The 27,383-nt window shown below is 41.2% G+C and overlaps 1 protein-coding gene across 3 annotated transcripts; it reads left to right on the plus strand.

Moving 5' to 3' along the window:
- On the plus strand, positions 1-27,078 carry LOC134022048 (sphingomyelin synthase-related protein 1-like). 3 transcript variants are annotated; one of them, XM_062463223.1, is made up of 6 exons: positions 1-166; positions 2,591-3,217; positions 5,155-5,250; positions 25,145-25,262; positions 25,460-25,610; positions 25,762-27,078. In XM_062463223.1, exons 2-6 carry the CDS (start codon positions 2,595-2,597, stop codon positions 26,064-26,066), a joined length of 1,293 nt encoding a protein of 430 aa, XP_062319207.1. In that variant the 5' UTR covers positions 1-166; positions 2,591-2,594; the 3' UTR covers positions 26,067-27,078. The 3 variants fall into 3 exon arrangements, with proteins under 3 accessions (XP_062319207.1, XP_062319210.1, XP_062319208.1); XM_062463226.1 differs by lacking the exon at positions 1-166 and adding an exon at positions 612-730; XM_062463224.1 differs by lacking the exon at positions 1-166 and adding an exon at positions 1,934-2,245.
- Positions 27,079-27,383: the final 305 nt, after the last annotated feature.

Genomic DNA, 27,383 nt, shown 5'->3' on the forward strand with positions numbered 1-27,383 from the left:
TCTGCTCTTCCTGTTTACTAGCGGCTGTTGCCAGGCTGTTTGAAGCATGTTGGCGATGAAATACCTTTGTGAACACTGGATTCTCGTACAACCAAGCCACAAAGGAGGGGTACACGCATTTATGTGACAAAGTGCCGATTTCGGCATCTGAACTACACTGTCCAAGGTAGGCCTAAGTGTTGCATGCGACAAGGGAAGTTCGCCAAATGTTAAATAGGGTACGCAACTAAGTCACTGAAGCTCAGTGTCTAATAACGGGTGTTTAAGTGGGAGTTCAATTGTTGTGAATTTGATTCTGGCCAATGATCCCTAGACCGAACTGTTCAGAAGCAAGTTCGCTGTGCCATTGAATGAAACGCTCGTCAGCATTCTACTATAATCTACACAATACAGGGCTGTAGTCCGTTATAATGTACTGACATACGTTATAAATGAACGTACGCAATTTGTGATCTTATGAACAGATGCGGATTCTCGCTCTCTCTCTCGCGTCACAATTCAGAGAGAGAGAGAGAGAGAGAGAGAGAGAGAGAGACTTGGCTTGGTAAGCCCGCCAGAGACGCTGACATGGCATTCAAGGTTCCTAAGTATAGATAAATCCAGATAGAGGTTTGGGCGTGCTGGGGAACCAGACTTTAGCTTGTGTCTTCTAGAGACACTTAGGCCTACCCCTGGGCCTGGACTCAACTTGATAGCATTTGAACAAGAAACAACTGCGAAGATTTTTGCGGTGAGTTACATTACAGAGGTCGGGTGTTAGTTGGTGTCAGGTGTCCAGGGTGTGTTGTTACAATCTTCAAGATTTTGATCTGTGATCATTATTGTCTCAGATACACTGACTGTCCCCGTATTACATCCAGGACTTGATACATGATTTTAAGGGTTTATGGCCATTACATTTCTAGTGTTAGCACATTCTATGAAATGGACAGATGTTCAAATATTCCTGTTGTTTTAAGATTACAACATTCTAGCACTGTGTGACTGCTGTGAAACACTGTTCTTTCCAGTAAACATTCAGACATTGCCTAACTCTCTAAATGTGAGTCAGCTGTGAGATTTTTCACCCGGTGACTTGGGGGTTGGGCCTGCTCACTGCACAGCAGGTTTGCCAGCCAGGACCTTGCTTGACCAGACAGTGGTAAAAATCTCTCCTGAACCAAGGCCTACATGGACGTTGTGTTGATCTCAGTGTAGAAGTAAAGCTTCTCCCAATCAGCTGTCAAGGTCACCCATCTGCCCCCCCCCCCCCCCCCCAAAAAAAAGACTTGACATTGGAACACTGCAGCCTTGATTATGACCATGGTGATCCTTATTAGTTTTACCCATGTAACCTTCACGTGTTCTCCTTAGTTAGGCTACACAAGAGACTGTTTGTCCAGTAGGCCCAATATTCTACTACAGCCACTCTTTTCCTCATGTTTAAACTGACCTCTTCTTTACCTCACACGAACCCCACACAACGTGTCTCTACACGTTTCTCCCTAATCTAACCTGTGTTTTACTGCCCAGCAACGTGATCATACAAATCAGCTGTAGAGGATGGAAGTATCTGTCTGATTGCCAATCAAACTGCCTCCTTAGCTCTGGTCTCCCTCTGTTACTGACAGGAAGTGATCCTCATTGCAGCTCACACCAGATCACTGCTTGTCTCCACCGATAAACTCAATCTCAGCGACTCCCAACAAACGAGGGGGAGAGCTGGCTCATTGTGCAAGAGACAGTATCTTCTTATATCTATCCTCTGTCGGTTAAATGTTAAGAGTTCACTTGTGCTTCTGAGGAGAAGAGCTTATTCAGCAGTTGTTGGTGGCATCTCAGTCAGACCTTTGGAGCAGGGGAGGATACTGCGGTGGGGAGGGCTGTGCTGCAGAGCTGGCTCTTATCAGGAGGTTAAAGTTCTCCCTGTGTAGAGAGACGGAGAGATTGCTACAGTGTCCAAGACTGGGACACAGAGTAAACAGGGGACACAGAGTGGAAGAGGCGACTCCTGTGGTTCTGAGCAAGAGCCGTCTGTGGGATTGGATATTTATTTAGTCAGTATGCTGAACACTCTTGTTATCACTGCCAGTTTCCCTGTATAGAGACTCAGTTCCTTTCCTGTTGAACTGGATGGGCTGCATAGTTAAATTGATGTAAGAGCTTTGTTTAGGATTCTGAAATGACAGAGAAGTGTCACTCATTGTGTCCTAAGAAACAAGTCAGTCATTGCTGTCAGGGTTGGGCCTAGTTCCAGGCTTACATTGTAAGTATGGATTTACTTCATCCACACTGGTTGTGCAGGTTGCATTGTGTTGTGGGGCTGATTCCTAAGAAATCTTGGTGACAGACCCATTCTCTCCCGATTGAACTGAAGGTGGTAGACTTGTTTGGACTGTATGAGTCTAGTGTAACTGGACTGACAAGCTATATCAGCCTTTGACAAGGCAGCAGATTAGCTCTCGGGAGTGTTCGCTGATACTCAGATTAGACACAGTTAAACACTGTGAGTGAGTGAGTGCATGTGAATGTGAGTTGTAAACCTCACTCTTTCAACTCCCGTCAGGTTTTCATGGCTTCCCTCCTTCTTGTCTCTTTTTTTCTTTTCCAGTGCGATGGCGCCCCCCCAGGCCAGTGTGAGCAGCTGGAGCTGCAAGCAGGTGGCCCGGTGGCTGAGAGAGGAGGGCTTCACAGTGTACGTAGAGCTGCTGTGCACTCAACACCGTCTAGACGGCACCAGCCTGCTGGCCCTGACCGAGGCTGACCTTCGCGGGCCACCTCTGGGGCTCACCATACTGGGGGACATCAAACGGTTAGCCTTGGCCCTCCGCCGCCTCCAGAGACAGAACCAGGAGCTCCTGGATGAACTGGGACTGCGGCCCAACGATGGGGCTGGGGCTACCCTTGTGGTCGCAGGTGGGGGTACGTGGGGCTGCAACGGAGCTGACCATTGGTGTAGTGGCGGTGAGCGGTTGTGGAATGGGACTGAGCTGCGACTGAGGGAGTGTAATGGGGTGGGGGCGGGGTCTGGAGGGGTGCTAGGTCATAGCCACGCTAATGGGAAGTGTCGTCAGAACCATAATCTGGGCCGTCTGGACCCAGAGCTCTGGAAAACGGTTATCAGCTCTGTCTATGTCATGTTTGTGTTCGGTTTCACCTCCTTCGTCATGGTCATTGTGCACGAGCGTGTCCCGGATATGAGGACTTATCCGCCTCTGCCGGACATCTTCCTGGACAGGTGAGTCTGGAGTGTGGAGTGATGCACGCAGATACAGTTAGGTCCATAAGTATTTGGACATTGACACAATTTTCATCATTTTGGCTCTGTATACCACCACAATGGATTTGAAATGAAACAATCAAGATGTGCTTTAAGTGCAGACTTTCAGCTTTAATTTCAGGGTATTTACATCCAAATCAGGTGACCGGTGTAGGAATTACAACACATTTTATATGTGGCCCCCCCCTTTTTAAGGGACCAAAAATAATTGGACAAACTAACATAATCATAAATCTAATTGTCACTTTTAATACTTGGTTGCAAATCCTTTGCAGTCAATGACAGCCTGAAGTCTGGAACCCATAGACATCACCAGACGCTGGGTTTCGTCCCTGGTGATGCTCTGCCAGGCCTCTACTGCAACTGTCTTCAGTTCCTGCTTGTTCTTGGGGCATTTTCCCTTCAGTTTTGTCTTTAGCAAGTGAAATGCATGCTCAATTGGATTTAGGTCAGGTGATTGACTTGGCCATTGCAGAACATTCCACTTCTTTGCCTTAAAAAACTCTTTGGTTGCTTTCGCAGTATGCTTCGGGTCATTGTCCATCTGCACTGTGAAGCGCCGTCCTATGAGTTCTGAAGCATTTGGCTGAATCTGAGCAGATAATATTGCCCGAAACACTTCAGAATTCATCCTACTGCTTTTGTCAGCAGTCACATCATCGATAAATACAAGGGAACCAGTTCCATTGGCAGCCATACATGCCCACGCCATAACACTACCTCCACCATGATTCACTGATGAGGTGGTATGCTTTGGATCATGAGCAGTTCCTTCCCTTCTCCATACTCTTCTCTTCCCATCATTCTGGTACAAGTTGATCTTGGTCTCATCTGTCCATAGGATGTTGTTCCAGAACTGTACAGGCTAATTTAGATGTTTTTTGGCAAACTCTAATCTGGTCTTCCTGTTTTTGAGACTCACCAATGGTTTACATCTTGTGGTGAACCCTCTGTATTTACGCTGGTGAAATCTTCTCTTAATTGTTGACTTTGACACAGATACGCCTACCTCCTGGAGAGTGTTCTTGATCTGGCCAACTGTTGTGAAGGGGTTTTTCTTCACCAGGGAAAGAATTCTTCTGTCATCTACCACAGTTGTTTTCCGTGGTCTTCCGGGTCTTTTGGTGTTGCTGAGCTCACCAGTGCGTTCTTTCTTTTTAAGAATGTACCAAACAGTTGATTTGGCCACACCTAGTGTTTTTGCTATCTCTCTGATAGGTTTGTTTTGATTTTTCAGCCTAACGATGGCTTGCTTCACTGATGGTGACAGCTCTTTGGACTTCATATTGAGAGTTGACAGCAACAGATTCCAAACACAAATATCATACTTGAAATGAACTCTAGACCTTTTATCTGCTCCTTGTCAATGAAATAACGAACTCCCTTTATGAGGGAATAACATACACCTGGCCATGGAACAGCTGAGCAGCCAATTGTCCAATTACTTTTGGTCCCTTAAAAAGGGGGGGGCCACATAAAATGTATTGTAATTCTTACACCGTTCACCTGATTTGGATGTAAATACCCTGAAATTAAAGCTGAAAGTCTGCACTTAAAGCACATCTTGATTGTTTCATTTCAAATCCATTGTGGTGGTATACAGAGCCAAAATGATGAAAATTGTGTCAATGTCCAAATACTTATGGACCTAACTGTATGTCTTGTAAAGGCAGACGCTCTTGGATAAGAGTGTCTGCTAAATGACTAAATGTCTTGTAACACCTTATCACCCTCTCTAAATGACTCTTATCTTCCACTGGTACCGATAGTAGACTGTAGGCTGTAACCTGCCCACTCTATTTACAATGCATCCATCTTGTTCTCTCGCTCTCATTCTCTCGTTTTCCTTCTTTCTCCCTCTCTCTCATTTTTCCCTCTCTTTTTCTCTTTAACAGTGTACCCAGAATCCCTTGGGCTTTTGCAATGGCAGAGGCATGTGGTTTGATTCTATGCTACATCTTCCTGTTGATTTTGCTGCTCCATAAACACAGGTAGGTAATCAGTGTGCGAATTACGGGGGGGTTTGGGGGGGTCTCCCTTACAAAAAAGAAGTATATTAAATAGTGGTGGGCAAAGATAATTTTTTAAAATCTAGATTAATCTCACTGTAATATTGGCATTAATCTAGATTAAAATGGTTCATTTGAATTCCGCCGAAGGCATTCAGAATATGTGTGCTACCCAAATAATGACTAAAAGTAAGTCTTTGAGAACGGGTTTCTCAAGCCAGGTGGCGCATTAGACCAGGAGCTCATCTCCTGTTTTCAAAATGCATCACAAACTGCTTGGAAGAACTCCTACAGTAAACTAATTCCGCATAGCACAAGGTGCAAACAACCTTAGTCTTGTCGAGGTTTCCATTGGGAAGCTTCTTAAAAATACATTTTCCCTGAAGCAAACCAGGCGGCTTCATAGCTGCATCCATGTTAGCACGTCACGTTTGATGTGATAATTTCATACACAAGGCATACACACAGGTTCGAAGACTCGTTCTCGCCCCCTACAGTGCAATTCGGCTAGGTATACATCCGCGCTAAAATATCAAGGTGAAAGTCATCATAGCTTGCGTAGTATAGACCCAGCTCCCAACCCAACTTTGAGAATAGATTAATGGCGATATTTTTTTTATCGCCGATAAGAGTCGCAGCGTTAACGCCGATAACGGCCCACCACTAATATTAAAGTATACTATAAGTATACTAAAATATGGATAGTACACTTTTAGTTCACTTTTGATATACTTATAAGTATGCTTTGAAAATAGTTCACTTTTGATATACTTTTAAGGAGTATGCTTAGAAAATAGTTCACTTTTGATATACTTTTAAGACGTATACTTAGAAAATAGTTCACTTTTGATATACTTTTAAGGAGTATGCTTTGAAAATAGTTCACTTTTGATATACTTTTAAAGAGTATACTTAGAAAATAGTTCACCTTTAATATACTTTTAAGTATGCTTTGAAAATAGTTCACTTTTGTAAGAAGTATACTTAGAAAATAGTTCACTTTTGATGTACTTTTAAGAAGTATGCTTAGAAACAGAAAATGGTATACATTTCTTCTGGAGTAGGATGTACGTTTTCTATTATTATACAGCAAAAACAGTCCAAATAATTTTAAAGTACATTACAGGTTACATTTTTTAGATCCATCTCATTCTAATTATTCATGTCTATGAAAATCTATTATGCATTGCACATTGAATCTTTTTTGGTACTGAAGCTGTAACCTTAATTACTGCCAAAACATTCTGAACCCCTATAATCTTATACTAATAATTATCAATTGGAGTATTAAAGGAAAAAAAGAAAAAGCTACTTGAGAAAGAAGCAGACAGAAGGGTTGCATTATGAATTTGAAGGTTATACTGTCAAACTGACTGAAGAACAAAATAACAACGTGAAAAAATGAAGATAGCGTGGCTCATTGGCTGGTCAATTCCCATGATGCAAGGCGGTAAATAGTGTTAAAATGTGCTGATAAGTTTGCCGTTTGTTCGAAATACAAATGTAACTTCATGAATTTCGTTTTTTAAATGTGTCTGCTTAGAATGTAGTGTTTTTTTGCGTGGTCATTGTTGTGGTGGTTTACCATTGTAACCATGAGTTAAATTACTGTTACGTTTCATAAGAAGAGCTGGATTCTGAAAACGTCAACGCGTGCAGAGTTAATAGCTTCTTTCAGCCAAGAAACTGCATTGTAACTTTGCAAGGGCCCCCGTTCTCGCTAAGTGACTTATAATCTGAGGCGTTTGAGGGGCTCCTAAACATTATAATATATTAGTAAGCAATAGTAAAATTTAATTTATTAAGTTTACTTCTTGAAGTACTTACATTAATTGAAAGTGCACTTAAAAGTATTGCAAAGTATACTTTGAGGCTCTTTAGGAAGTATACTTCATGAACTGAAAGTGCACTACACAGGTTACTTTAGAGTGTTCCAAAGTATAATTTGAAGTACTTTAGGAAGTATACTTGATGAACTGAAAGTGCACTACACAGGCTACTTTACAGTATTCAAAAGTAAACCTTGAAATACAAGTGACCTAAAAAGTGGGCCAATTCAGTTTACTTAGTACAAAAATAGTATATAAATAAGTACACTGCTAGTATACTTTAAGTAACATGATAGTAGTATACTTTTTATTCTAAGTATACTTACAAAATAAGCTTGAAGTATACTTCTTTTTTGTAATGGCTGACCCCCCCGATTAAGGCTCGGACCCCCCTAAAAGAGGTAAAAACCACAGGTCGGGGGGGTCGATACATTTATATATCGTTCTTACCTGTAATCGTAAATATTACAATATATTTACCATTTTCATTCAGTAACAGGTTGGCGATACACAGAAATGTTGACTTTATGGCAGGAAATTTCACACACAGTATTACACTGACTGCCATCTAGTCAAAATTCACTCAATAAACACAGCGCGAGTAACAAGTGCCCAATACAACCAGTGATACTCTAATCTGACCACTGTTTTCAGTAACGAGTAATCTAACGCGTTACTATTTCCAAACCAGTAATCAGATTAAAGTTACTTGTCCAAATCACTATGCGTTACTATTTTGTCATTTATAGTAAAATATATATTTGATTTCTTCTTGCGTCTCTGGAAGTTAAGCCTATGCGACAATTAAGTCACGTTTTCAGCACTAGGGTCACGTCACGTGTATATACATAGACCTACCACTCAGCGACACAAACAACAATGTAGCAGGAGAGAGAGAGATGCGCAGTCAAACTTATAGAGACGGTTGTCAATAGGTGTGTTCGACTTCATGCAGCACCGTCGGCGCTGCATGAAGTCGAACGCACCTATTTTTATGTTGAGGCGGCGGGGTTGTTGTCGGCAGCTGCTGAATGTAACTAATAAAGTAACTTGTAATCTAACTTAGTTACTTTTAAAATCAAGTAACTTGTAAAGTAACTAAGTTACTTTTAAAATCAAGTAACTGTAACGTAACTAAGTTTCTTTTTCAAAGTAACTGTGGCAACACTGAATACAACTCAAGAAACAGCGCGAGTGACCAGGAAGTGTGCTGGTTCAATCACCTCAGTGTAGCTACGTAGTGGTACGTTCCGCGTCGTGAGAAAGTTCAGAAAGGCAAGTTATCTAATACCCCCCAAAAATCTGTCACAAATGTATTTGTAATGGCAATTAGCTGTATAATATTCACAAGAATGTTAATGATAGAAACATGGTTAACCACCCACCAACTTAAAAGATAGCTATCGCTAGCTCTGTATCAAGCAAGATAGCTTAATTTATCTGTGTCATTGCTTGTCAGAATCTGGAGAGATTTCCAACTACCGTATTTTGTGATGAACAGCGAGATATGTTCCTCTGGTAGTTTTGTAAAGATCTAATTTTTTATTTCAGAAAGAAATGACTACAATAGTGTTTGTAGTTTTAGTAGTGTGTGTGTGCCATTGCCGTTTACTTGGTTGGGGCGGCGGCAGGGGTGAACGTTGTTGCGGGGGGGGGGGCACTGAGTTGACCCCCCCCCGATTGTCATTGTATAATTCGCACACTCTAGGTAATAGAACAGTAAACAATTTACATTTAGTCATTTAGCAGACGCTCTTATCCAGCGCGACTTACAGTAAGTACAGGGACATTCCCCCCGAGGCAAGTAGGGTGAAGTGCCTTGCCCAATGACACAACGTCGTTTGGCACAGCCGAGAATCGAACCAACAACCTTCTGATTAATAGCCCGACTCCCTAACCGCTCAGCCATCTGACCCCCCTATATAAACAATACTACCACAGCAGGAAAAAATTCTGAAAAATAGCAGTAATACTAAACAATACAAATGCAATGATCAAGGACTCCTTACTCTCTCAAGGACTGCCACTGGGCAATATATATTTTTCATGCCAGCTAAGGTGCGCTGCACTTGCATAGATTCTGCAAAGTTTGCCATAAAGTAGGCTTTGCCAGCTATGGGTCTGTCTGGAGGAAGAGGAATAGCGGTGCATTTGAGCAGTGCCGCTCCTCGTTCTAAATAGCCCCTTCATCAGCAATTCAACGCAATTAACTTTAACTTTTCTTTTAACTTTTTTTAACTAACCTTTACTTTTTCAAATAGCTAATCTCTGAAAATAGCATGAAATCCTTGATAAACTCAATAACTTTTTCAAACTTGTCAAAAAATCTCAAATATACAACAGATTATTAAAATCATGTCTGGCCTACTTCCACACCCTTTACATTTTCGATAAAGTTTTTAACAACTTTCAAATCAATCGCTAATCTCTGAAAATAGCATGAAATCTTCACTAATCTCAATAACTTTTTCAGACTTGTGTCAAAAAATCTGAAATGTACACCACATTATTCTAATAATGTCTGGTATACTTCCACACCCTTTACTTTTTCAATATTTTTTTTTTTTTAAAGAAAGAAATTGCTAATCTCTGAAAACAGCATTAAAGCTGTGCTAAACTAAATTCTGACCAATGGTCACACAGATGCAGATCAACCACGAGCTAGTCTGTGGTTGGATTGTGACAGCATAACCAATATGTATTTGCAAATGTATTTGCACCAATATGCTTTCCACCAAATGCATCAGAGGACAGCCAGGGAGAAGGACAGGAAGGGACCAGGAACTCTGTGTGGTCCGTCATAGGAGACCAAAGTCTACTTGGGGACTCGGTCCAACATTGTCACATCAGCAACCAGGCCGATGTTGACAGCTCAACCCCCCCACACCACAGGGGAGGTTAGATGGGCAACAGAGAAAAAAGTATAATTAGAGAATGCAAAGCGACAAATAACAGTTACATTAACAGTATGGGTGAGGACCCCACCAGTCAAGTGTGATTTAGTGCAGTAGTTAAGCAAACTAAAGAGTTTTTGATGTAGCCCTAAACGCCAAGACAGCACCAGCCACCCTAGATTAGAAAATGAAGTATGTTCAGGGCTCAACATTAACATTTACTGGCCCCAAGACAATTTTTACTGGCCCCCCCTCCAAAAGTTGTAATTTATCATTGTTACAACAAAACCAAAGACTTTTACGTTGTGTTATTCTGTTAACATGTTTAACTATTTATTAAACACATCCTGGATATAAAAAGAACAAAAATGAAATCACATTTCTAGTGATAAAAAATAAAAAGGTAATAGTCGGCAAAACAATTGACTTTTAACCTCAAATATGGCGTGCTCTCTTCCCTGCTGACAGCCATCTCTGCACAACTCTGTCTGGCAGAAACTGAAACCTCTGGTCCCTCAATGCTAATATATAAAAGCTTCCATAGCATTTCATCAGTATGATACTAAGTACCCAAGTCGACACAATTCTTCTGCTGCAGTTCAATAGCCTGGGGGAACGAGGCAAACGGCTGGCCCGTCTTAATTACGTGATATGCCGTTGTTATAAGTCGTGCAATAACACGATGGGCATCTACATTTAAATCCCTGACCAGCATGGTCAACGGCCTGGAAGATGGATTGTCAACCATCCGCTTAGCTGTCACGCAAACCAGGTGCTGCCTGCTAGCATGGTTGGTCAGGGATTGTTTTTGAAATTGTCGGTGCCTGTGTAAAAATATCTACTTTTGTTCGCTTTAGACGGGAACATACGACAGACAACACAGTGCATCTTCGTTCCATAAAAAAGTTGCTTCCATTTGAGCTCGTAGCTCTACTTTGCTGCCATCTTCACTTTATTGTCTCGCGCCAGTTGTAAGAAAAATTATCGAGATTAGAGAATTACAATTTGACATCCACTCGTCACTCACTACTCAACTCTTGATTTGCCAACTGTGCGCCCCACGAGCTGCAAAGTTATTTATGCATTTAGCAGATAGCAAAACATATGAAGGATGTTAACTTTTACAATGCCAATTTTTTTTCAATCAATAATTTGCAGTGGCCCGATCGGGCCAGTGATTTGCTAGTTTAACTGTCCCGACATTACTTTTTACTGGCCCCGGTCCATCGGGCCATCGTTATTGTCGAGCCCTGATGTTTCAGGGAAGAGAAACTGTATACACAAGTTGGAGTTGGAGGAGACGGGAGGCGACCCCGGTGGACAAGAGGGTCGCCTCCCTACGCCTATGGTTTGTGGGGGGGGAAATTCTGACTGTTGTATGTGCATATGGACCGAACAGAAGATCGGAGTATTTTGCCCTTTTAGGGCCCCAGTGGGGGACTCCATAGTGCTGCTGGGAAACTTCAACAGGTACGTGGAAGATGACAGGGACACCCGGAGAGGCATGATTGGGAGGAAAGGCCTCCCTGATCTGAACCCGAATGGGTGTTTGTTGTTGTATTTCTGTGCTAGTCATGGATTATCTATAACAAACACCATGGTCAAACATAAGGATGCTCATAAGTGTACGTGGTACCAGAGCACCCTAGGCCGAAGGTCGATGATTGATTTTGTAATCATGTCGTCGGATCTGAGGTTGTATGTTTTGGATTTTTCAACCTATCACCATGTTGTGGTGAGTTGGGTCAGGGGGTGGGGGAAGACTCTGGACAGACCTGGTAAACCCAAGTGAGTAGTGCGGGTGAGATGGGACCGTTTGGAGGAGGCCCCTGTTCGCGAGATCTTCAACTCACACCTCCAGCAGAGTTTCTCGGGTATCCCTGCGGAGGTTGGGGGCATTGAACCGGAGTGGGCAATGTTCACCAGCTTAACCATCAAATCCTGCTCACCAGACTTTCTGAGATGGGCATCACTGGCACTGCACTTCAGTGGATCTCATCCTACCTGTCGGGAAGATCCTACTAGGTCTCCTGGGGAGGCAAAGTGTCAGGCCCCCACCAGCTCTCCACTGGTGTCCCACAGGGCTCCATCCTTAGACCCCTCCTCTTCTCCCTGTACACCACCTCGCTTGGACCAATCATCACCTCCCACGGCTTCTCCTACCACTGCTACGCTGACGACACGCAGCTGTACCTGTCGTTCCCTCCGACTGATCCGGGGATCTCAGCTAGGATCGAGGCCTGCTTCACCCTCTACAACATCCGGAAGATCAGTAGATACCTGTCTGAGCATTCCACCAAGCTGCTAGTCCAAGCACTTGTCCTCTCCAAGTTGGACTACTGCAAAAAAACGATATTCCGATATCGGCCGATATAAAAAAATATTTTAAAAATCCAGAAACGCGTAACAAAACAAACTGATTTCCCTAACAGTAGTTATTTGTAGTTTACATTTAGTCAATTTTAGCAGAAGTTCTTATCCAGAGCGACTAAGCACAGGGACATTCCCCGAGGCAAGTAGGGTTAAGTGCCTTCCCAAGGACACAACGTCATTTGACATGGCCGGGAATTGAACCAGCAACCTTCTGATTAATAGCCCGATTCCCTAACTGCTCAGCCATCTGACTCCTGTTATTATTTCCTCACTAAAATAATGTTACTGCAGTTTCTGATAAATAAAATTTAGAAAAATACAAACTCAAGATATGAAACTTAAAAGTCCTTTGAACAAAAACACACACAAAAAAATGATATTCATTTATCGGCCATTATAAATGCCGATACCGATAGTTTGGAAAATGCCCAATATCAGCCGATAATATCGGCCCACCGATATATCGGTCGGGCTCTACCCTCCACTGGCTTCCCATCACGGCCCGTGTCAGATTCAAGACCCTGGTACTGACCTTCCGAGCAGTGAACGGGACTGCACCCGACTACATCAAGTCTATTCTCCAGCCTTACACCCCCATCCGCCACCTGCGGTCTTCTTCTGACAACCGTCTGGTGGGCCCACCGCTCAAGAGCGCCCAGTCCCAACACAAGCTCTTCTCCTGTCTGCCCCCCCAATGGTGGAATCAACTCCCCACCTCCATCAGAGACACTGACTGTCTCCCCACCTTCAAGAAAAGGCTCAAGAGGCACTTGTTCCGGGAGTACAAGCTCTCTTTTGGAAGTCGCTTTGGATAAAAGTGTCTGCTAAATGCATAAATGTAATGTAAATGTTCAAAGCCTCCATTGCTGAAGCCGCGGTGGAGAAATGCAGCCTCTGAGGTAGTCACTGAGGTAGTCAAACAACTCCACAGTGGCAAAGCCCAGGGATTCTTGCTCTTCTTAGGCAATCCAATCCCTGTACATCCGAAGCGAGAGTTGTGTCCGGGTCCTCGGCACAAAGTTGAGTTTGTTCCGTGTGGGGGTTGGTCTCCGCAAAGGCTGTGCTTTGTCACCAATCCTGTTCGTGATATTTTCTGGACAGGATATTGAGCCGTAGTCGGGGTGGGGAAGGGTTGCGGTTCGGTGGGCAGGGGATTCCATCGCTACTTTTTGCGGATGATGTGGTCTTCCTGTCATCATCTGTCCGTGACCTTCAGCACTCACTGGATCATTTCGCAGTTGAGTGTGAAGCGACTCGGATGAGGATCAGCACCTCTAAATCTGAGGCCATGGTTCTCAGGAAACCGATGGAGTGGTTATTCCGGGTATGGAATGAGTTCTTACCCCAAGTGAAGGAGTTCAAGTACCTCAGGGTCTTGTTCGCGAGTGAGGGGAGCATGGAGCGGGAGGTTGGCCGGAGAATCGGTGCAGCGGGGGGGATATTGCATTTGCACTATCGCACCATTGAGCCGGAAGCCAAAGCTCTCAATCTACCGGTCAAGTTTAGTTCCTACCCTCACCTATGGTCATAAAAGTTGGGTCATAACCAAAAGAAATAGGTCGTGAGTACAAGTGGCTGAAATGGGTTTCCTCAGAAGGGTGGCTGGTGTCTCCCTTAGAGATAGGGTGAGGTGCTCAGTCATCTGTGAGGAGCTCGGAGTAGAGCCGCTGCTCATTTGCGTCAAAAGGAGCCAGTTGAGGTAGTTTGGGCACCTGGTAAGGATACTGGTAAGTAAAGGGTGTGAAAGTAGGCGAAGCATTATTAGAATAATCTGGTCTACATTTGAGATTGATTGTACAATTTTGAAAAGATTATTAAGATTAGCAAGGATTTCATGCTATTTTCAGAGATTAGCGATTTTCTATCATTCTTTTAAAAACATTATTGAAAATTTGTTGAAAATTTCTTTGATGTGCTTATACACTGAAATCGGGAATTAAAATAGTGTGTGGAAATCTTCTTTCTCAATTTTGCGTAGATTTGCGTGTGTTGACCCGGAAGTTGCTCTCACAAGCTCGACAGTCACTCTGGTCCACATATTCAGGATGTCAGCAGAGGGCGCGCTGCCATTTGTATGGAAGCAAATCAGTGATATGTTTTTAATTTTAAAAGGCATTGAAGACTTAATATTGAAATTTAAACAACACCGAATTCACATATGAATATATATTTCAATGAAAAAAAAAAATCTGACCCAAAAATTCAAGACTCAGAAATTCAGGTTGCTCAAATTCGAGCCCCCCAAAAAATTTGATCTTAAAAATTTCGAGTCTATCAACTTCGAGCCAAAACATTTCTATCTTAAAAAACAATAGGGTCATTGTAATCAATAGGAAATCATTGTTTAAATATGATTGGTATGAAAAGGGCATTGTGTTTGTGAATGATGTTATAGATGTCTGGTAACCTTTTGGAATATAAAGCTTTCTTCGACAAATATAATTTAAACTGTACTTATAGAGAATACAACAAGATCTGTAAAGCAATACCGATACCATTATTACAGTTAGTTCAAAGCACATTTTTACATGTAAGAATAAGACCCTTACCAACTTTACCAAATGTTTTTATTAATGATTGTACTTTATTTGACAGTAAATGTAATAATACATATATTAGTGATGCTTTGAATTTTTAATTTTTTTTTGATAACAGGATTGTGTGTACAGGTTCCGAATATCGTTGCATTGTCCATAATTTTTTTTTTTAATCATTAAATGGCCCATTTCCCCAAAAGTCAAAGAGACTTACTTTAAAATAATTTATAAAATATATCCGGTCGCTGACTTTCTTAGAAAAATATTCAAATTTTGTGTAGAACCTTCTTTATTTTGTGAAGTGGCTGATGAGACTCTGGAACCATGCTTCAGTCCGATGTAATCAAATTTTGCATTGAGGCTCGATTGCTCTGCGAGCAATTTTATTGTTCATCTGCTGTGCGCCCTCTGCTGACATCCTGAATATGTGACTGTCAAGCTCGTGGGAGCAACTTCCGGGTCACAACACGCAAATCTACGCAAAATTGAGAAAGAAGATTTCCACACACTATTTGAATTCCCGATTTCCGTGTATAAGCACATCAAAGAAAATCAGATAACGGGTCGTTTTTTTATTTTTCGTTTTCTATTATCAAAACGGAAAATGGGTGGTGTTCAGTTTTTTGTTTTCCTATTTCTAAATGGCAGTCGGGAAACAACTTGTTTCCCAATTTTGGTTTTCTCATTTCAAAACGAAAATCCGTTGGCCGCCAAGTACACGGACCGATCTCTGACACGACTAATGTCTTCCATCTCTCGAATCTACAGTAGGTGTCCCTATCTGCCTTTAAAAATGTTCACAATGTGAAGAGTTTCCGCAGGCCGCCACACATATATGTGACGTTAGGAAATAAAAATCTCAAAAAATAAATAAATGTGGCATTAGGAAATAAAAGTCCAATGAAATAAATAAATGTCGTCTTTACAAAAACGTCATTTTGAAATGAGTAAATGTATTTATTTATTGATGTAAGTAAATGTATTCAGCTATATAATTGGGTGTGCTTTGCCTTCGGCAAGGGCACTACCTTTGTTCTCTCACATATATATTATTAGTGTGTTTGCTGCAAGCAAAAACAGTATTGTTATTCTGCATACTTATTATTATTTTTATTTTTTTGTGTGTGTTTGCTGAAAGCAAAAACACTATTGTTATTCTGCATACTTATAATTTTTAGTGTTTGCTGCAAGCAAAAACACTATTGTTATTCTGCATACTTATTATTATTAGTGTGTTTGCTGCAAGCAAAAACACTATTGCTATTCTGCATACTTTTTTTTTCTTTCTCCCACCTTTTTCCGTCGCCTACTCCTTTCACACCGTTTAAGATAGAAACACTGTTCAAACTTCATTTGATAAAGTCTGAACTGCTCTAGTGTGCTATTACTTTTCTCATTGATAACTTTTACAGTTTTTAAGATATTAAAGTTTAAAGTGCTAAAAAAAATGAATGGGTTTCAATGGTTCAGAAGTCAAATTCCATTGTGACGTCATGCACTGACAGAACTGTTTCTCACCGCGTAAATTTTTGACACTGTTTAACACTTTCCTGCCTGAATATGCATAGTTTTTCAAATAATAGACCTGAACTATTTATACAATTTTGAAGACAAGAAGTAGGGCTTTCTAATGATATAAATATTTGTATGATTATGTTAGGCAAATCATCCTTTATCAAGACGATTTCACGGAGCCATTCTGACAATCTTCTCCGTCGTCAATACTTTTTTAGAAAACCTCATTTTTAACCACTTTAAATACAAGCTAGAGGACAGGTTAGAGCAGGGCCGGGGTGGATAATCGGGAGAATCGGGAGAGTTCCTGGTGGGCCGCTTCACTTTTGGGCCGGTGGGCCGCTTGACTTTTGGGCCGGTCGAGGATTTTTTTTTTTTGACATTTGTCACGTTAGTCTATCTTCTCTTAAAGTAGGCTACACACGTTCCGCATTCTGACACCTCAGCCTCTGCATGGGTTGTACCATGTGAGGGAGTTCTCCCCTCCCAAAAAGAGTTGGTTGGGTCCATAGCCCGACTTTTCCAAAAGGTTTTCTCAGATCGGCTACCGATAGCTGGGACGGGCGGCCCTACCGTAACGATATGCGTCAGGGAGGATGGATTGGAGCATGGCCGTAGTGATGGCATCACTAGACAAGGTTTTACCAATTGAAAAACATCTGTTTATTTTACATAAAGCTCAAAAAACGATTTTGCGCTCAGATAATGGCCAAAACATTCCGCTCGCGCGCTGGGCGCGCTCGGATTAAGTGTAGAAGTCCCTATCTTGCATCACATCAAACCCATACGTCCTAAATTGGGGCTCCGAATGTTTACAACGTCTGGCTCCGTGCCTGATTAACACTCGGATCGTTAAGCAGTCTCAAAAATGGTATCAATATAAAAATAATACGATCCCTTTCTGTAATCATGATACCCCCCAGAAAAGTTCACTGCACCCCCAGTCAAAGCAGGCTGCATCCGGCCCTGTTTGGTATACAAAAAAAAGGGCCGGTCTTGGGCCTGAAACTCCCGGGCTGAAAAGTGCTCCCACTCCGGCCCTGGGTTAGAGTGCATGAAATTTGCGTAATTTTGTCGTGAATTCAGAACAGCAGACAGATTTAAGATAGACTATTTTGTTTAAAAGTTATGACCACTGAAGTGATGAGTGGGATAACGCAATTCCAAGCTAGCGCGATGGCTCTCCATAACTAAAAACGGTTCTACTTTTTTCCACAATCGACCAAATTGGCCAAACAAGGTATGTACATTGAGCTTAAAGTGTACATAATCTAGCTAGATCATTTTTCTTTAAGCAAGTTTCACAAAAACTTTCGCAAAAATCGAGGCTCAACACTGTCATAGCCGACCGTCACGAACAGCCAAACCGGGGTCACGAAAGGTTTACTGCAGCTGGCGTTACTACGAACAAAGGCTTCGTAATTGAAACGTTTTTACTTTTAGTTGACGATATTGAGCACAGATGTTAAGAAACTTGTCTTTACTCTAAATATCTTCTCCGTTTTCAATTTGAAGCATTAAATCTAACACAGTAGGAATTCTCCCACGACATCCGCTCGCTCCGCTTTGACAAATATGTTTTCTCAGTTCACCATACATTAGACAAGCTAATTTTCGAGCACTTTCAATACAAGATACAGGCCATGTTAGAGTTGATATATATACATAATTGTGTGGGCAATGTAGAACAGCAAACAGATTTGAAATATGATCTTTTGTTTTAAAGTTATGGCCATTCTAGTGACGAGTTCTTACAACTCTAGCTACGACTGTCATCATAGCTGCCATAGAACGGCGAAACCAGGTCACATAGCTAGCTACGTCTATCGTTCGTTACTTACAAACAAATGCTTTGTAACAGTATTTACTTTTTATCGGCGATATTGACAACAGAGGTTAAGGAACTTGTCTGTAATCAAAATATCGTCTCCGTTTTCAATTTGAAGCAGTAGATCTAGCTTACTGTAGGAAATCTCCCATTGAATCCTCTCTCTAGCTTCGCTTCGGCCAAAGATGGACGACGATGATGACCATGCATGCATTATTCACGCCTACAGTACGGTGTTCTGTACAAATACCACTTTGAGATACACTACCGTTCAAAAGTTTGGGATCACCCAGACAATTCAGACAGTTTTCCATGAAAACTCACACTTTTATTTATCAAATAAGTTGCAAAATGAATAGAAAATATAGTCAAGACATTTACAAGGTTAGAAATAATTATTTTTATTTTATATATTTTTTTATATATATATTTTATTTATTTTTTTATTATATAATTTTATTTTGTTCTTCAAACATTGCTTTCGTCAAAGAATGCTCCATTTGCAGCAATTACAGCATTGGAGACCTTTGGCATTCTAATTCTAATTCTTCTAATCATCCATTAGTCTTCTAAGGTCATTAGCAAACACAATGTACCATTTGAACACTGGAGTGAGAGTTGCTTGAAATGGGCCTCTATACACCTATGTAGATATTTAATTAAAAAAAGACGTTTCCACCCAGAATAGTCATTTACCACATTAACAATGTATAGTGTTTTTCTGATTAATTTAATGTTATCTTCATTGAAAAAAAGTGCTTTTCTTTGAAAAATAAGGACATTTCTAAGTGACCCCAAACTTTTGAACGGTAGTGTACATGATCCGCTGGCTAGATGTAACATGATCTTATCTACTACCCACAATAGTTCAGCCTTTTTGCAGCAGCATTTTAATCAGAGTTAGAGTAGCTTTTGCAGTTGCACAACAAAGTCACGTAATGTGACGAGATTGAATTTAAAAGTATTAAAAAAACTCACCAGGGACAACGACAACATCAGCAAACCTGCACCATGGATTATTATATTTATGTTATCTTTAAATTCAGTGTCTGAACAGGACTGGGTGTGCAGACACACATGATTAGTTTCTCCTCCATCTTGATACTGAAACCTAGATTCTAGGTTAGAAATGTTGACAATGACCAACGGTTGCTACATTACAAGAAACAAGGAATCAATCCGATTGGCCAACGCTCTTCACTGTTCCAACTTTTTTCTGTTTCTACGTCTCAATTATTAATACTTTTCAGAATGGGTTTTATCGCCAAGAAACTTCACACAGACAAGGAATTTACTGTGGCAGGAAAGTGCACACATTAAACATATAAGAATCTTAAATAAGAAGTCTAACTCTATACTAAGGGGATAAAAATGTTAAATATTTAGAATGAAATAAAATGGCTATAGTACAAATAGGGCAACAATATGGTAAGGTGTCTTGTGCAGATAAAGTGATTAGTGGTCAAGTCAGTGTGAGTCCTTGGCCTTGTTGAAGAGGCCAGCAGCGGATGGGAAGAAACTGTTTGTGTGGCGTGAGGTTTTGGTCCTGATGGACCGCAGCCTTCTGCCGGAGGGGATTGGCTGAAACAGTGTGTCCAGGCTGGGAGGAATCGGCCACAATCTTCCTTGCTCGCCTCAGGGTCCTCGAGGTGTGCAGGCCCTCGAGGGTAGGCAGATTGCAGCCGATCACCACCTCAGCAGCGCGGATGATACGCTGCAGTCTGCTCTTGTCCTTGGCAGTGGCAAAATTGTACCAGATGGTGATAGAGGTGAGGATGGACTCAATGATGGCTGTGTAGAAGTGCACCATCATTGTCTTTGTCAGGTTGAATTTCTTCAGCTGCCATAGGAAGTACTAGCCTGGCTCTGCCCTCCTACGTACTTCCGCTCAATTTTATTTTTGCTTCTGTACATAGCTCTGGCCATGAGGTACGTAAGTCAGATTTTTCAGGTTGATTTTCTACCGGCGAATCAGCAAACAGAGGGAGCGGCTGAGAACGATGACGTTGATGTTGTGCGCTAGTTTGTGTTGTAGTTCCATAATGGCGGCGGAGAAAGATGCGAGCAAAGCCATTCGGCCCGTTGTGGCAACGCTGCCGAATATCCAACAGCTAAAGCCGGAGCAAGAACAAGTTTTGCTGAGTTTTGTTGGTGGCCATGATGTTGTGGCCCTCCTCCCCACGGGGTTCGGGAACAATTTGATTTTCCAGCAACGGCAGCTAGCTCTGTTACAGTAGTGGTGAAGGAATTGGCTAAGGCGAACGCTAGCGATTGGTTATGGCAGATCAGAGTGGCTCTGGGCAGATCCAATAGTTTTAAACTTCAACAGAGTACCCGCCTACAAGGAAGTCAACGCTTGTCAATGGAGCGAGCCCTGTACAAATGCAATGTACGAGAGTCTGGTTAGGACCAGGCTAAGGAAGTACATCCTCTGTTGTGCTTTCTTGGTGAGGGAGCTGATGTTCAGTTCCCACTTGAGGTCCTGGGAGAGGATAGTGCCCAGGAAGCGGAAGGACTCCAGTCCCCAGTCACACCCCCGGACACCCTGCGGAGAAAACTCATTTTGGCCGCTTGTATTCGCGGTCTCGTTCTTTCGGTCACTACCCACAGTTCGTGACCATAGGTGAGGGTAGGAACATAGATCGACTGGTAAATAGAGAGCTTCGTCTTTCGACTCAGCTCCTTCTGTCCCAAGCGGAGGAGTTCAAGTATCTCGAGTTGTAAATGAGCAGCAAAAAAAAGATGCTTTCAAATCTATGTAATCTCTATAAATAATAAGTAGCCTATGCATTTTTATATTTACATTTACATTTATTCATTTAGCAGACGCTTTTATCCAAAGCGACTTCCAAGAGAGAGCTTTACAAAGTGCATAGGTCACTGATCATAACAACGAGATAGCCACAAAACATTGCGAGTAGCCAAAACATGAAGCACACATTGTGAACAACCAAAATAAGTGCCAAAGGGAAGAACCATAAGAGCATGTAGTTAAACAAGTTACAATTAAACAACATGAACTGCTATAAGTGCAAGTGTACCTGTGGAAAAAAAAAAGCAAGCAACAATAATAAAAACAATATATCACAGCGAGTACAAAAATTTTAAGTCAGTTACCACTAACCACAAGAGCAACAAGTCTCTAAGCAAGAGTCATTGTGATCCTTGAGGAAACTAACATCGGGTCAAGCGAACCATTCCTAAGTACCGTTGTACTCCCGGAACAAGTGCGTCTTGAGCCTTTATATAAAAGCCTTATATATATATAAGAGCCTTTATATAAAATATACAGAAATATCAGTTGTAAAAATGTCATTAAAAAACGGACCCCTGTGCAACCGACGCAAGCAAGCACACCCTACAATTTCCCCAGAAATTGTACCCTCTCTAGTTATTGTTTATTTTCGCGCCCCTAAGGATCCCTCAATATTTGGACTACATACACAACGGCGGTGTCAAAAGGTTCATCTTGGTAGCGAATGCGTTGGTTGTATTTTTATTTACGTTCCGTTGGATGGTTTAAGTTCAAATTACGTTTTTGTGGCAAAAAGTGAAGCTAACGGTGGGTAACTTGCTAGCCACAGTCACTGACGTTACTAACGTCACTAGAGTCACGAAAACACGCGTGACTACCTGTAGCAGAACATAAGTTTCGCATCTGTTAACTTGGGGGATAGCTAGGCTAACTATAGCTTTACTGCAAGGCAGCTGCAGAAACGCCACAAGCAAAGAGGCCAGGGTGATAACTATTTACTCATTTTACTTTGTGATGTGAAACACAATTGTGAAATGTAATGTACAATATTAGCTGATATTATTAATGAAGTAGGCCCAGATCTACCTTCGGAAACGGTAGTCTACTATTTCACTGAAGCATTAGCATCATGACATTAGCCTCTGTTGCCCGGGCAACACATACTACAGCGGTCTATGATGCATCTGTTTTCAATCGTTAAAATAAACAGTCCTCACAAATACATTTTCGTTGTAGGATTTATTATGACATTACATTACAAGTAAACGATTTGTTGGTGAAATTATCATTACCTGTGGTTTCAAACCAGTGTTGCTCACTGCAACGCTGTTGCCTACGAGACACACTACAAAAACATCTTCACAGCTGTTTAGGAAGTCAAACGGCGACAGAACATGTTCGGCACTCCCCTTACTTAAATCATGTTCGGCACTCCCCTTACTTAAATCAAAAGTCTTTCAATAGGTGAAACTATCTGACTATAAACCTGAACTTCATTGCCACAGCCTAAACGTTGTCAATCTGTTCATGAAAATAATTAATTTCAGCCTTAACCGTACAACGGAACGTTAAATCCAATTCAACCAACGCAATCGCTACCAAGACGAACACAGCAGTACAGTAGTCTACTGTAGTAGTACAATTTACTTCTCCACACAGGGCTATATCGCATTTTGCGTTGTTACTGACCGCTACCAGTGAGCTTTTTATGAATGAGCGATTTTCCACTAAACATATGTCAAGCTTATTTACGTTTTGGGGGGAATATTTTCAGTTAGAAGATGGTACTGTTTGAATCGCGATACCATCTTCTACTGCCGGTAACGTCGTTGAATAATCTTCAGGTTCTTTGTTCATGAATAAATGCAATATGAGTAGGCTAAATGCCTGAAAATATCACGAGTTGGGAAAAACTTAAAAGGAGGTTTAAGTCATAGAGATTAGGTCAATTTTTACACCGGTCTGCCAAATGTATTCGTTTTGATTCAGCTATGAGGCTGCCTCTTGCAGGGGAAATGAGAAGACCTATTTCATTCTACACTTCACTCGTATTTTGAGTTGTAAATAGGAAGCAAAAAAAAGATGCTTTTAAATCTGTGATATTTATAAATAATAAGTATGCATTTTTATATAAAATATACAGAAATATCAGTTGTAAAAATGTCATTAAAAAACGGACCCTGTGCAACCGACGCAAGCAAGCACACCCTATTTCCACAGAAATTGTACCCTCTCTAGTTATATGATGCTATATTTATATATTTATTGCCATACTTTTTAATTTCAGGGTTTATTTCATAGCCATATTTATTTATGTATTTATGTATTTATTTACCTATTTATTTAATTCTGACTAACATGGCGTTCCATAATGGTGATCCACAAACGGGCATACAACAGGAACGATGTGCGTATGTCTCCTCGTTCAGTTGTCATGTCTTATTTATGCGAATGCGATACAGAAAATACCAGACTATTTTACAGCATTGCATAGCACAAAGAAAAAAATACAAATGTTTATGTAAACATAGCAAACACCTCATAGGCAGAACTGTACATGCAAGCGCTGTATGGTGAATTAAGCCTACAATCTTGACAACTGTTTCAACCATTGTGCATGTAATGACTTCTGTTATTACCTAAATGTTTAGATATTTGTGGCGGTAAGACAATTTAACAGAGAACCAATCTAATAAATTTTCATCAACATAACATAAGCAATTGATAACATAAGAAACAGCAGACAAATGAAGGCTACATTATCATTTGCATGAATGTACTAGGACATAGCAATTGTGTTTTAATATAAGAAATTGCTTTTATGATCTGTATAAGTGACTAGAATAGATGAGGTTGAACATAAATGAGGTTGTACTTCAGAGGTGACAGAGAATTTAAATTGTGATCTGAGAAATATAGGTACCAAAGCCACTGAGAAGAACTGTCATCACCAGCTGCATCACAGGCACTGCACTATCCATCTATGATTCCAGAAATCTGTATGTGTGTGTGTGTTTATCACATGCACTGTGCACTAGTCTATTTAAATTGCAATAGTTTTCAATATGCAAATGTTCAGGTTGTTTTGCTACATGGGAGGTTACGTAAGTAATTTCTAGCGTACCTTGGCTCAGCATATGATATATTACAGAATTCGTAACAAACCAGAGCCCTGGCCAGGTTACGGTTAGCATACAGTGATTATCCATCAAAGACCTGGCTCATCATGCCATAGTCCCCCTCTAAGACAATACGCATTCAGTCAATGCTGCCAACACTCCAAGTTTAGCAAATGTATTCAGGCAGATCAGTAAGGCTACATAAATGTAATCAGTTGAAGACTGACCTCATGCATAATTATTGGTGGTTTTGCATATGAGCGACAGTAGGTATCACATCGACAAAAGTAAAAAGAAATAAGAAATATATTTTGCCCACAGTACAAACCTGAGGTACTCAACATTGAATCTGGCTTTGTGTCACTCAGGTGTTCTGGAGACTCAAGATAAAATACACTGACAGCCACTGTTAAATCCTTCAACATGTTTCCAGATGTTGAGTGTTCCCATAAATCAAATATAGTTTTATTTCTATATTGGTGGACTTCCATCAGCCTGTGAATGTATGTTGTCTTAATCTCATAAATTGTCTTTCTTTCCACACAACCCTATGTTGTACCCCAAGGCACTTGATTGGTTATTGGCATCAGCCACTATTCAACTATGCTATTGTTCCACCCACACGATGGAGCCGGTCTCACCGACTTAATGCATTTACATTTAGTCATTTAGCAGACGCTCCAGAGCGACTTACAGTAAGTACAGGGACATTCCCCAGAGGCAAGTAGGGTGAAGTGCCTTGCCCAAGGACACAATGTCATTTTGCACGGCCAAGAATCAAACCGGCAACCTTCTGATTAATGTCCCGATTCTCTAACCGCTCAGCCATATGACCCATCTGAAAAAATGCTTTTTTTAAACACTTTAAATTTAGCTTTAGACTAACCAACAGTGCCTTAGCTGGTACCCTGGAGCATTTGCAGTTCCTTGTTCGTGGCAAATGTCTTTCCTCACTTTTCCTGCTTTTTTTTCCTTCTCTGTCTCTCTCTTTCTGTTTATCTCTCTTTGTTTCTCTGTTCTCTCTAGGTCCATTGTGTTCAGGCGTTTGTGCTCTCTAATGGGGACCGTGTTTCTTCTGCGCTGTGTCACCATGTTCGTCACCTCTCTCTCAGTACCAGGACAGCACCTTCAGTGTGCAAGCAAGGTGTGGCTCACACATACACACATGCACATTTTGATTAGATAAGTCGCATCATATTTATTTTTATTACTTCTTAAGAATGTTCTTGCTCGTTTCATCATTGATTGAGTCAGCAGTATTTCTAAGAGGTAAAATAAACACCTTTTAAAAGTCAATTTATACATGCTGTAGTGGCCCATCCTGTTCTCTCGATCTGCCAGATGTATGGTGATTCCTGGGGTAAACTGCAGAGGGCAATAGCAATCTGGAGTGGCTTTGGAATGACGCTGACCGGCGTCCACACCTGTGGTGACTACATGTTCAGTGGGCACACTGTAGTTCTCACTATACTCAACTTTTTTGTCACAGAGTGTAAGTGTATTTCCTTGTTTAATTTTATGTACTGTATTTTATAGGATTACATACAACTCCTACAGTATACAAAATGTGCAGTCTTTTCCGATCTTAAAATGCACATCATTATGGCCATCAATGATGATGTCATCCCCCATCCACCTCACAGATACCCCTCGCAGCTGGAACCTGATCCACACGATCTCCTGGGTGTTGAACCTGTTTGGAATCTTCTTCATCCTGGCGGCCCATGAGCACTACTCCATCGACGTGTTCATAGCCTTCTACATCACCACCCGCCTCTTCCTGTACTACCACACACTGGCCAACACCCGGGCTTTCCATCACAGCCGCCGCGCTCGCATCTGGTTCCCCATGTTCTCTTTCTTTGAGTGCAACGTCAACGGGCCTGTGCCCAACCAGTACCACTGGCCCTTCGACAAGCCTGATTTCATGAGGTCCCTGATAGGATAGAATGGGGTCTATTTTTAACCAGCTTGAACCAGAAAGTGTGCTTGTGTGCATATGTGTGTGTATGAAAACCGTAGTCCCAAATATAAAACTCGCACATGACAACTGTTTTAGGAGGTCTATCGAGACTCGCCTCAACTGGGATGCTGTTTATACCTTTTAAACTCAAACACGCTGATGTGTGGGGGTGGTTTCTGGTTAGAACAATGAGAAGGGTTCATGTACAGGGGACAAGGAGATATTTTCTTAGTTTTAATGAATGGTTGTCATTTTATTTAATTGATGTCAGTGGGTACTTTGACCTGATCTGGTCATGTTTAGGGTGAAAAGAGGAGATGGGATGGGTGGGTCATTGTTACATGTTACACCTTGTGTTGGCAATCATTGATGCCCACAGAGTCTGGTTAAGTTCACTTTAACTCACTGTATTGGTTTCACAGTTCACCCTCCCTGTGTATGTGAGGAGAGCAGGTCTCCAAGTACCCTGTGGAGTGTGACTTGATTGAGTTTGTTCACATAACCACAGAAATAACAATTCACTATGACAAGATTTCCACCATGACCAAACCCAAGGGATGTAAACAATTTTTTGTAATGGTGTTCTATTTTGCCAACGATCTTTCAGTATTACACACTTTACACGCTTTAATTAACACAATGGAACTGGGTGGTTTTGCTATTTATAATTTGATAGTTTTTTTGATGATGATGATGATGATGATGAAATAATTAATGTAATTGTAAAGCATGAAATAATTGATGACAAGAATGTCAGTTTACAGTATGTTATGTGCTAGATGTAGCCAACCAAGATGTGTGCAAAGGGCTTAGCTGTCTGTCATGAGTAGAATATGCTCCAGTCAGCTTTTTACGCTAAGTATTTGTTGTTTGTCTTAATTTATAGACTATTTTGTTTTTATATGTTAATAATAATTAATATGTATTTGTTTGCAATGCAAAAAATAAATAATTGCCTTTTGGCTCAGCAATAAAAGTTTACAAATAACTGCCTAAACCACCGTGGTCCTTCTCATCTTCCTCCTCTACCACACTCCTCTTCCTACTGTTATTATTATTATTACAGTCACGTTGTTGCACACTGTTGATATATGAAGAGAGAAAACCCATAAGAGGTGTATCTTTGTTTGCAGTTAATGTTGCAAACAAAGTTTCCTGCCTGCAGTTGGAAAATCATTTGTTGTGATTGAACAGGTGTGGCCACTGGAATTGATGACTATTTGACTAGTATTTGCTTGGCCTACCTTTAAACAAATATGAGGAAACAATCATATCCTTATTCATCAGAGAAAGGTAAAGATA

The sequence above is a fragment of the Osmerus eperlanus genome, chromosome 6, assembly GCF_963692335.1.
Source record: "Osmerus eperlanus chromosome 6, fOsmEpe2.1, whole genome shotgun sequence".
Taxonomy (NCBI): domain Eukaryota; kingdom Metazoa; phylum Chordata; class Actinopteri; order Osmeriformes; family Osmeridae; genus Osmerus; species Osmerus eperlanus.